This window comes from Sorex araneus, chromosome 3 (genome assembly GCF_027595985.1).
Source record: "Sorex araneus isolate mSorAra2 chromosome 3, mSorAra2.pri, whole genome shotgun sequence".
Taxonomy (NCBI): Eukaryota; Metazoa; Chordata; class Mammalia; order Eulipotyphla; family Soricidae; genus Sorex; species Sorex araneus.
In genome coordinates, this window is record NC_073304.1 from 236,768,799 (window position 1) to 236,780,500 (window position 11,702).

The 11,702-nt window shown below is 58.0% G+C and overlaps 1 protein-coding gene across 1 annotated transcript; it reads right to left on the reverse strand.

Moving 5' to 3' along the window:
* Positions 1-3,669: 3,669 nt before the first annotated feature.
* On the reverse strand, positions 3,670-10,778 carry LOC129403552 (mucin-2-like). The gene is made up of 7 exons (XM_055132293.1): positions 10,768-10,778; positions 10,175-10,685; positions 7,426-7,521; positions 7,028-7,261; positions 6,774-6,945; positions 6,580-6,645; positions 3,670-6,014 (listed from the first exon to the last, which is right to left on the reverse strand). Exons 1-7 carry the CDS (start codon positions 10,776-10,778, stop codon positions 3,670-3,672), a joined length of 3,435 nt encoding a protein of 1,144 aa, XP_054988268.1.
* Positions 10,779-11,702: the final 924 nt, after the last annotated feature.

The window sequence follows — 11,702 nt, forward strand, 5'->3', positions numbered from 1 at the left end:
TTGTATCTTTTTGTGGGGAGTGTTCGGGCCACACCCAGCGGTGCTCAGGGTCTATTCCTGACTCTGGGCTTCGCAGACATTCCTTGGTACATATATAGCACCAGGGGTGATACCAGGCACTGCCACATGCAAACACTCATTCCTGCACTATCTCTCCGACCCCAAACTTGAACCTTTTATCTTCTCTTGTGCATGTTGAATTTCTTTTTTTTTTTTTTGTTTTTGGGTCACACCCGGCAATGCACAGGGGTTACTCCTGGCTCTGCACTCAGGAATCACTCCTGGCGGTGCTCAGGGGACCATATGGGATGCTGGGATTTGAACCCGGGTCGGCCGCGTGCAAGGCAAACGCCCTACCCGCTATGCTATCACTCCAGCCCCCATGTTGAATTTCTTGTTGCTTGTATCCCATGTTTTTCCTTCCTTGATTCAGTTCTTCTTTTTTTTAATTTTTTGGGTCACACCTGGCAATGCACAGGGGTTACTCCTGGCTCATGCTCTCAGGAATTACTCCTGGTGGGGCCTGGGGGACCATATGGGATGCTGGGAATTGAACCTGGGTCAGCCACGTGCAAGGCAAATGCCTCCCTGCTGTGCTATCGCTCCTGGCCCTGATTCAGTTCTTTTTTGGAGTCACACATGGCGATGATCAGGGGTTATTCCTGTCTCCTGACCATGCTGGGGGACCCCATGGTGTGCTGGGGGTCAAACCCAGTCTTCCAATTTGGGTGTATTCTTCACTCAAATCCTAGGCATTGGTCTGTTTCTTCAGCCCCTGACTCAGTTCTTTATTTTTAAAAAGAGGGTCCTCGAGGGCCAGGGATGTGGTTTATCACAGAGCTCTTGCCTTGCATGTGGGAGGTCCTGGGTGTGATCCCCAGCACCACAAAGAAAGCAAAAGAGAAAGAAAAAGAGGGCAGGAGAGAGTGAAATGGGCAGGGTGTGGGGCGTTTGCCTCGTACACAGCCAACCCAGATTTGATTTCTGGCACCCCCATGTGGTTCCCTGAACCTGCCAGGAGTGATCCCCAAGTGGGGGAAGCGTAGGGGAGAGGAAGGGAGGGGAGAGGAAAGGAGGGGAGGGGGAGAAGGGGAGAGAGCAGCAGAGGGGAGGGGAGGAGCTAGAGTGCAGCACACCCTTAGCATAGGCGGCCAGTGCAAGGTCCCGGCCGTGATCCATGTGGCTCCCCAAAACTTGCATCGTTATCTGGAGACCGCGTCTGCGGGCTGCTCTTTTCAAACACTCTTATGTAAAACATCTATATAAAACATAAACCATGGACGCAACACAGGGTAAAAAACAGACATGTATTCGCCACCCAAATCAAGGAGCGGAACATTTCAAGTGAACAATCTCCGGCAGCAGCGCTCTGCCCCAGCCACCCACTTCCAGAAACATCTGCCAAACACGTGCACAAAGCCCGAACCCCAGCTACGAGCAAACGCACGGCCAGGAGGTGTCCTGGCATCCCTGCGAGCGGCCGGCCCGGCTCTCACGCCAGGCCCAGGTCGAGTCCTCCAGAACGCAGAGTCCAGAATGCTCTGTGTCGCCGTGCACGCTTCCTTCTTCGTCCCGGCGGCCGTCAGGGCTGACGGCCAGCGAGCTCGGCTGGTGCGGTGAGGTGGGCTGGAATCATGTCTTTGCCTCACTGAACGTGACTTCATTTTGGCTCTTGTACTAGGATCAGATCTTCAAGGGCCAGGGAGGTAGCCCAGCAGGCACAGCAACGCTTACAGAGCACACAGCCAACAGCGGCTTCTGTACTGGCCTAGAGGGTCCCGCAAGTACCACCAGGAGTGATTCCTGAGCACAGAGCCAGGAGTAAGCCCTCAGGATGCTGGGTCTGGTCTAAAACAAATAAACAAACAATTCAAACACACAAGCCCCTCAAAGTCAGACCTGGGGCCAGAGACACCGACACAGGACAGCAGGCAAGGTGCTTGCTTGCTGGTGGCCCACTTGGTAAGGAGCTTGCCGGGCACCCCGTACGGTCCCCTGAGCCCCACCAGGGGTGATCCCTGAGCACAGAGCCAGGAGTCAGCCCTGAACATAGTGCAGCGTGGTCCAAAACCCAAAACCAAAACAAAGCCACAGAGCTTTGGCTGTGGAGATGGCTCGGCCTGGAGTGTGTTCATTGCCTGCGGGAGCCCGTGTTCCATCTCCAGCACCCGGTGCTCCCCTGAGCACTGTCCCAGCACCTTCAAGTGTCACACAAATCTCCAAGTGCTCAGGAGTAGGACACTTACTTGGCTTGCATGATTGGAGCCCCGGCCTCCCTCCTTGGTACCCCCGCCACAAACTCAGAAACACATACATATACACATGCAGACATGTACACACCCTCATGAACACACACATGTTCACTCACAAACACACACACAAACACATATACACACATACATACACTCACAAACACATACACACACTTACACATACCTCTTCAAGTGTTCAGCGGTTTGGGACAGGTGATTCTACTTTAGACAACTGAGCCCAAACACAGGGCTGTAAACATAGACATAAACACAGAGCTGTAAACATAGACATAAACACAGAGCTGTAAACATAGACATAAACACAGAGCTGTAAAATAATTCACAAGATTCCTGATTACAGCACTTATTATAGAAATACTGGGGCTGGAGCAATAGCACAGCGGGAAGGGCATTTGCATTGCATCCAGCCAACCCGGGTTTGATTCCCAGCATCCCATATGGTCCCCTGAGCACCGCCAGGAATAATTCTAGAGTGCAAAGCCAGGAAGTAAGCCCTGTGCATTGCCGGATGTGATCCAAAAAGAAAAAAAAAAAGAAATACTGCTATGGCCCCAAATACAAAACTCTGGGTACCCAGACCTGGGGTAAATAATTCTAAAGGTCATTAAAAGGACTGTTGGTAGCAGTCATCAGGGGAAAATTTTCAATGCTGTAAAGTTGCAAAAAAAAAGGGGGGGCAGTAGCGATAGCACAGTGGGTAGGGCATTTGCCTTGCACTTGGTCAACTTGGGTTCGATTCCCAGCATCCCACATGGTCTCCTGACCACCACCAGGAGTAATTCCTGAGTGCAGAGCCAGGAGTAACCCCTGTGCATCACTGGGTGTGACCCTAAAAGCAAAAAAAAAAACCCAAAAAAAACAAAAAAACTTGGCATGTGCCAACACGTTTTCTGCAATTGCAAAACTGTACTTTACAAAAGACTGGAGCGATAGCACAGCGGTTAGGCGTTCGCCTTTCATGCGACCGACCTGAGTTCGATTCCTCTGCCCCTCTCGGAGAGCCCGGCAAGCTACGGAGAGTATCGAGCCCGCACGGCAGAGCCTGGCAAGCTACCCGTGCGTATTGGATATGCCAAAAACAGTCACAATAAGTCTCTCAATGAGAGATGTTACTGGTGCCCGCTCGAACAAATCGATGAGCAATGGGATGACAGTGACAAAAGACTAAAGGAAAACCAGAAAAACACAAACCAAAAAGGATAAAACAAAGAGGGAGAAGGCAGGAGAGTGCAGGGTGGACGCTGCGGACCCTGGTTCCATTCCCAGCGCTTCATATGGTTGGTTCCCCCAATCCTGGCCAGGAATGATCCCAGAGTGCAGTCAGGAGTAAACGCTGAGCATCACCGGTGTAACCCAAAAACTAAGGGAAAAAAAAGGAACAGGCAGAAATATATTATCACTTCTTGGTCACTGTGTCCTCTGTGGTGGGCGTGATCGTGAGCTCTTCTCCCAGGGGACTGATGGCTTCTGCCCCCAGGCTGGGGAACACTGGCAAGGTGGCAGCTGCATCCACTCCATGTGCCATTCCTTTGCTGTCCCCCAGGGGACCTTCCTGAAGCGCCGGGGTGGGCGTGGCCTGGAACGCTGGGGTGGGCGTGGCCTGAAGCTCTGAGGTAAGCGAGGTCTGGAGATCTTGAATGGGTGTGGCTGGAAGCGCTGGAATGGGTATGACCCAAAGATTTGGGTTGGGCGTGGCCTGGACCTCTGAAATGGGCGTGGCCTGAAGCTCTGAAATGGGTGTGGCCTGGAGCTCTGAAGTGGGTTTAGCCTGGAGCTCTGGCGTAAGTAAGGTCTGGAGCTCTGGGTTGGGCGTGGCCTGGAGGTCTGAGGTGGATGTAGTCTGAAACTCTGATATGGGCATGGTCTGGCACTCCGGTGTGGGCGTGGCCTGGAGCTCTGAGGTGGGTGTAGTCTGGAGCTCTGAGATGGCTGTGGTCTGGAGATCATGAGTGGGCGTGGTCTGGAGCTCTTGAATGGGCGTGGGCCGAAGCTCTGGGTTGGGGTTGGTTAGGAGCTCTTGGATGGGCTCAGCCTGGAGCTCTGGGGTGGGCATGGTCTGGAGCTCTGAGGTGGGCATGGCCCAGAGCTCTGGGTTGGGCGTGACCTGGAGATCACGGGTGGGTGTGGCCTGGAGCTCTGGAATGGGCGTGGCCTGAAGCTCTGGGATGAGTGTGGCCTGGAGCTCTGAGGTGGGCGTGGTCGGAAACTCAGAGGTGGACTCAGCCTGGAGCTCTGGGGTGGGCATGGTCTGGAGCTCTGAGGTGGGCATGACCCAGAGCGCTGGGTTGGGCGTGGCCTGGAGCTCTGAGGTAGGCGTGGTCTGGAGATCACGGGTGGGAGTGGCCTGGAGCTCTGGAATGGGCGTGGCCGGAAGCTGTGGGTTGGGTGTGGTCAGAAACTCTTGGGTGGGCATGGTCTGGAGCTTTGAGGTGGTAGTAATCTGGAGCTCTGGGTTTGACATGGCCTGGAGCTCTGGGATGGGCATGGTCTGGAGCTCTGAGGTGGACTCAGCCTGGAGCTCTGAGTTGGGCGTAACCTGGAGATCACGGGTGGGCGTGGCCTGGAGCTCGGGAATGGGCGTGGCCCGAAGCTCTGGGTTGGGTGTGGTCAGGAACTCTTGGATGGGCTCAGCCTGGAGCTCTGGGGTAGGCATGGTCTGGAGCTTTGAGGTGGGAGTAGTCTGGAGCTCTGGGTTGGACATGGTCTGGAGCTCTGAGGTGGACTCAGCCTGGAGCTCTGGGGTGGGCGTGGTCTGGAGCTCTGAGGTGGACTCAGCCTGGAGCTCTGGGGTGGGCGTGGTCTGGAGCTCTGAGGTGGACTCAGCCTGGAGCTCTGAGTTGGGCATGGTCTGGAGATCACGGGTGGGAGTGGCCTGGAGCTCTGGAATGGGCGTGGCCGGAAGCTGTGGGTTCGGTGTGGTCAGAAACTCTTGGGTGGGCATGGTCTGGAGCTCTGAGGTGGACTCAGCCTGGAGCTCTGGGGTGGGCGTGGTCTGGAGCTCTGAGGTGGACATAGTCTGGAGCTCTGGGTTGGGTGGCGAGGGCTGGAGCGCTGGGGTGGGCGTGGCCTGGAGTGCAGGAGTGGGCGTGGTCCGGAGTGCTGGGGTGGGCGTGGCCTGGAGCTCTGAGGTGGGCGTTGTCTGGAGCTCTGGGTTGGGTGGCTTTGGCTGGAGTGCTAGAGTGGGCGTGGGCTGGAGCTCCGGGGTGGGCGTGGCCTCCGGCCCGTGTAACAGGGTCAGTTTCCTTCCCTCGAGGAGCCAGAAGACGGGGAAGACGGGCTGGGTGAAGTCCGCGTGGAAGGTGTGCAGGACCCGGGTCTCAGGCTCCAGGCTGTAGAAGGAGAGGCGGCAGGCGGGCAGGTCCAAATCCATGCCGAAGAGCCGCCCGGACACCCCTGGGAGGCGCTGGGCTTCGCCGTCATGCCAAGCCTGGGCCCTGTCCTCCTGAATGCGGAGTCCCCAGGAGTTGGGCCCGCGGCCGATGTTGTCGGTGACGCTTCCCACCTTGCGCCGCGGCAGGTCCCTGTAGGCGACCCCCAGGGTCACGGAGTGCCCGGAGGTGTGCACTTCCCAGTAGTGGCGCCCCTTGGCGAAGCTCTGCCTGCACTGCACCTGCCAGAGCTCGAAGCTGTCGTTCGCGACCTGGTCGCGGGGCCGAAGCCGGTGATTCACTCGCTGGTTCTGCCGTGACAGGTGCAGGTGGCGGTTAGCGCTGTTTGGGTCGAAGGTCAGATTGCGATAATCTGTGGGCAGAGATGAACAAAAGGTGAGGGGCCAGGGTGAGCCCTCTGGGCCTCCCTCCTGCCTCTGGAGGACAGCGACAGCTGCATTCTTCCACAAAGAGGAAGCACGCCAGGCACCCTGTAAGCTGAGCCGGTCCTTCACTGGCTCACAGACCCCCATCCCCGCCCCGGGGGAATATTCCAGCAAGGCCCATCTCACAGATGAAAGCACAGGCAGCTCAAGTTAGGATGTTGCCTTGGCCCGGGAGTGGAGGAACCGTGATGAACCAGGTGTGCCTGGAATCTCTTTCCCGCTAGGCTGGCTACAGCCGTGCAGGTGTGAGCAGATGTGTGTGGGCGGGGCCTGATGTGTATGGGCGGGGCCTGATGTGTGGGCGGGGCCAGGAGGGAGGCGGGACCAGAAGGGTGTGGGCGGGGTCAGAAGGGAGGCGGGGCTAGGGGCCTTCACAGGCCTCCGTGACAGGAAGAGTGACACAAATTCATGTGTCCTTCGGGCCACACCGTGTACAGTGTACAGGAGTGTGCACAGATCACACACATGGGGACACAGAGCCGGGCTCCTTACTCTGCCTGAGATTCTTCCTCCGTGGACACAGCGTGCTAGGGATCCGTGTTGATGGACCCGGGGCATCTAGGGGACAAAGCAGAGTCAAAAGGAGTGACAGGGCGGGCACAGTATGGGGGCCTGGCCCCACTCCCACCCCCAGCGGGGAGGGGCACTGGGCCCGGAACGGGATGGAGATCTGGGGGCGGCCTTACCAGGGGGGTGCAAGCCAGCAGCCTCAGCCGGAGCCTGCACGTGACCCTCTTCCTCCAGGAGCCCCGCCAGCTGGCTGAGCCACTTCCTCAGAGTGCCCACCTGCTGCTCTGTGTCCCACTGCAGAGGGGTGAGGGGCTTGACAGGCCCTGGGGGCACCAGGTGCTGCGATTCCTGAGCGCCGGGGACAGCCACAGTGAGGTGGGCACAGGGGCAGAGCCACCGACCCCCACCCTGCCCTGCGGAGGCCGGGTACCTGGAGGAAGGTGCGGTCGTCCGACTGCTCCAGGAGGCTCTGGGCCCGGCTGCCGTACTCGGCCAACGCCTGCAGGTGGCGCTGCAGCTGCTGCTCCTCCTCCTCGGCCTGCGCCAGCGCGCGGCTCTTAGCCTCCTCCACGAGCCGCAGTGCCCAGGACCGTCGCCTCTCCAAGGCCTGCAGCAGGATGCTGAACTTGCTAGAGATCACGGAGACCAGGGTGCAGGCTGAGTTCTAGGCGGGCACAGGAACCAATGCTGGGCTGAGGGCTGAGACGGGGCGCCAGGGTCCCCCGAAGCCTCTTTCCAGCTCTCACCCCCACTCCCTGCTGCCAGGACCTATTTCAGTTGCTGCCACCTACTGGTCAGCGTTCCGGGACCAGCAGAGCCTCGGCGTACCTGGACCTGCTGGACCTGCTCCTTCAGCTCCTGGAGCTGCCGTTCCGCCTGGCTCAGCTGCTGCGGCTGCAGCTCCAGCCCAGCTCTCAGCTGCTCCTGGGGGCCGCGGGGAAGGAAAAGGAGTGACAAGAGGGCAGAAGCGGCCCCACAGCCCCCTCAGCACACACCTGTAGGATATCATTGGTTTGTCCTTTCTCCCTTGCCACAAAGAGGCAATATCTGGTAATAATCTCTAAACATTTTTTTTTTTTTGCTTTTTGGGTCACACCTGGCGATGCACAGGGGTTACTCCTGGCTCTGCACTCAGGAATTACCCCTGGTGGTGCTCAGGGATGCTGGGATGCTGGGAATCAAACCCGGGTCGGCCGCATGCAAGGCAAACGCCCTACCTGCTGTGCTATTGCTCCAGCCCCCCTCTCTAGACATTTTAAGACAACATTGGTATGTCCTGTTCTTGCTACAAGGAGCTTAGGTTTATCAGGTCACACCCATCACAGTGCTCCTGAGTCACTCCCATTCCTTTGTCTATCTGTAACCACTTCCCTATGCTCTCTCTTCCCCAACCAGTTAATCAGCTTTCCCCCCTAATCAGACTCTGTTAATTTGTAAGGTCAGACCTTTCTAGGACACTGAACTTGTATTGTAAGTTAATTTGCCTTTCTCCTCTCTTTGTGTCTTTTGAATAGTTTGCTTTAAAGCAATGTCCTTTTTGTATGGACAAAGGAAGACAGTTGTTAATATGCTTTTGTAACATGGGCTTTAATTGGCTTCGAATATTATTAATTCCCGGGCATCTGCTTTCTCGACTTAAGCCTCAGCTGCCCTTACTTCCTAGCACCCCCAAAAGCAGGGTCCCGACAAGGGACGGAATGGACCCAGGGCAAGCGGTGAGTTATGTGCTACTCTGGCATCGAGATGGGCCTGGCCAAAGTGCCTAATGCTTAACTATAAGTTAAGAGCTTGGTCACGGACAAATGCTGTCATGATCCAAAAGCAACGAGACTGGAACCCTGCAAGGGATAGGAAAGACTAATCTGGCCTGAGCACTGTAGTCTGAGATCGAGATGACCCCAGGAGAGCAATTCTATAAGCTTAATGCATCTCTTGCTGTGTCCATACAAAATGATTGATATTATGAGTGCTTATAAGTTAGTTGGACAAGGAGAGGAGAAACACACCCATGGGATTCCGCTCTTGGGCGGGTCGTCCTGCTGAAAGAGAATCTGTCCTGGAAGAAGCATCCCCTGAGGCAAAGAACTTTACCCCTATTGACTGTGACCACACCTATGTGTAACCCCCAACCCCTCATGCTGGGGGATTTAACTAGGCTGTAAGAGTGGGCTGGGGGTCCCAGTGCCAGATCTAGAGAAGCTAGATCGAGATCCAGATCCAGAAGAGTAGTATGAAGTATGATGGGGGAGGGAGAAGCAGGAGGAGAGTCAGAGGAGAAGGGAGGTGGGAATGGAATAAACTGCAACTGAGACCGACCAGCCTGGCCCTTGTTCCTTCTTTCGCCTGCCTCATCATCGCCATCAACCTCCCTGGGGTGGGGGAAGTGACTGGAGACTACCGAACGCGGGCGGCGGGAGAGATAGAACGCTGCTGCCCTGTGCCTGGTGCCCCCCTTTTTTGTGTGTTAACACACACACCCACCCCTGATGCCACAGCCTTGGTGTAAGCTCCAGGAGCAGGGGGGCAAAGTGGGACCTTCCAAGTGCCCAGTCTTTGGGCCCAGAAGAGGGGTCCCTTGTGACTGAGTCCTCTGGAAACCCTCAAATAAAAATGTGCGCTGTCTTTTTCTTTTCGCTTTTGGTTTTGGGGCCACACCCAGCGGTGCTCAGGCATTCCTCCTCATTTTGCTCAGGGCTGAGGGGCCACAAGTGGCGCTGGGGATCCACCAGGCCTGGCCGTGTGCATGGCCAGCTCCTTATCGCCTGAACTCCGGAAGTGTTACGTGATTTCCTGAGAGCAAGCCAGGAAATGACGCCTGAAGCAACGTCTCCCTCCCACCCCAGTGACTCCCCATGCCCCCACCCCAGACATTGGCTCCTGCCCCAGCAGCTCTGGTCAGAACTGTCAGCAATTTTGTTTCACGTGACCAGATGGCACGAGGTCAAGGTCATGAGCTCTTTCAAACTGCAAAGCTCTCCGCTGGACTGATAGTACAGGGGGGAGGGCATTTGCCCTACGTGGATCAGATCTGGGTTTAATCTCTGGCTCCCCATAAGGGCCCCAATCCCGCCAGAAGTGACCCTCTTTCATAAGGGTCATTCCTCTGGCCCTCACACCTGAGCACCTCCAGGTGTGGCCCAAACCCCTTCCCCCCCAAAAAAAAAATTGCAAAGCTGGTCCTTGAGGTCCCTAACTGGCGGTGGGGGGGGGAGGTGGGCATGTGGGAGAAGGGTGCGCTGTCCTCAAGTCCCCTCTGTCTCCCAAGACCTGGAGGAGGCACCCTGCGTCCAGTGCCCCGGGGTCCCTTTCACTAGCCAGTCCAGCCCGGTGCCTCACCCTCTGGCCTTCACGTGCCTCCAGGTCTGTGCCCCTTCCCGGGCCGCTAGCAGCCACGGGAGCCCCCGCCCCCAACTCTGCCCGCCTCGCCGCACTCCATCCTGGCCCACTCTTTCCCCAGCCCTCGGAATGGGACTGTCACCACCTTCAGGAGGATTTTGACCCTTCCCGCTGTCAAGGGGGGCCGCGGAACCCGCCAGCGCCCCCTGGAGGCTCCCCGCGGACGGGCCCTGGGCTTCACCTCGCGCTCGCGCCGTACGGTGCTGAACAGCGCCCTCTGGTGGCAGTGGCACTCCAGCACGGTGCAGGCGCAGCACACGCAGCGGCCCTCGGTGCGGCAGAAGAGCTCCAGGGGCCAGCCGTGGCGGGGGCAGCGCTCCTCGGACCCGGGCGCGGCCCCGGGGTCTCGGGGCGAGCCGGGGCCGGGGCGGCAGCCCAGCTGGGCGCGCACCATCTCCGCCAGCTCGCTGAGCAGCACGTTGCGGTGCAGCTGGGTGGCGTCGGGGATGGGGTTCCTGCAGTTGGGACAGTGGTGTCCCCACTTCCGGATGCACGCCGCGCAGAAGTTGTGTCCGCAGGGCAGCGTCACCGGGTCCTGGTAGAGCAGCATGCAGATGGGACAGCTCAGCTTCTCCTCCAGCGAGGCCATGGCGAGGGTGCCGGCCCCGGGTGCGGCCGCCGGGAAGTGCGGCCCGAGGGACGCCGTGACCCGGAACCAGCCGTGGCAGCTCGCCTCCACCCCTGCTGGCCACCTGCCACCCGGGCCCGGAGCTGGCGCCCAGCCCCCACCGGGCCAGGAGACCTCAGCCCAGGAGCTGTGTGTGCGGTGGACACGGCTGGGGCATCGCGTCTGGGAACAGGGGCCGGGAAGCCCACACAACCTCTTCTGCGCCTGTCTTCATCACTTTTTTTTGGGGGGGGTGGGGCCACATCCGGAGGTTCTCTGGGGTGATTCCTGACTGCTCAGGGGCAGACCTCGGTGCAGTCTGTAGCTCCCCCACTCACTAGCTCATTTTTTTTTTTGGTGGGGGGCTTACACCTGGCAATGTTCGGGGGTTACTCTGGTTCTGTGCTCGGGAATTACTCCCTGTGGGCCTTGGGGGAACTGAATGGGGAGCTGGGAAGTGGACCTGGGTTGGCTGCATGTAAGGCAAGGGCCCTATCCACTGAGCTCTCTCCAGTCACTCTCTAGCCCGGTTGTTTTGGGGATGTCCAGTGTGCTGGGGGGCAGGGACTGGGGACCATGGGGTGCAACTCACACTGGGGCACCCACGTGTGCAAAACAGTCTAGTCCTTTGGGTTAGCTCCCTAGCCCATCATTTTTTTTGGAGGGGAGGTGGGATAGCGGGGTTTGCGACAACACGTGGCTCCATGCTTAGGGCTTACTCCTGGCCCAGTGCTCAGGGGTCAGTCCTGACAGCACTTGGACAGTCCTGGATGCTGCTAGGGATCAAACCTGGGTTGGCTGCATTCAAGGCCAGTGTCTTTTTTATTTTTGGGTTACACCCGGCAATGCACAGGGGTTCCTCCTGCCTCTGCACTCAGGAATTACTCCTGGTGGTGCTCGGACCCTATGGGATGCTGGGAATTGAACCTGGGTTGGCTGCGTGCAAGGCAAATGTCCTACCCGCTGTACTGTCGCTCCAGCCCCCAAGGCCAGTGTCTCACCTCCACAACCCGTTTTTATTTGGGAGCCACACCCAGAGGTGCTCAGGGCCTACTCCCAGCTCTGTGCTCACCACCCAGGGCCCACATGGTGCTAGGGATGG

Coding starts and splice junctions, on each gene's coding strand:
- LOC129403552 (XM_055132293.1), bottom strand. Junction 7,522..10,174: donor CCGTACGGCGCGAGCGCGAG/GTGAAGCCCAGG, acceptor CGCGGCCCCCAG/GAGCAGCTGAGAGCTGGGCT. Junction 6,646..6,773: donor TGCTGGCTTGCACCCCCCTG/GTAAGGCCGCCC, acceptor TTTGTCCCCTAG/ATGCCCCGGGTCCATCAACA.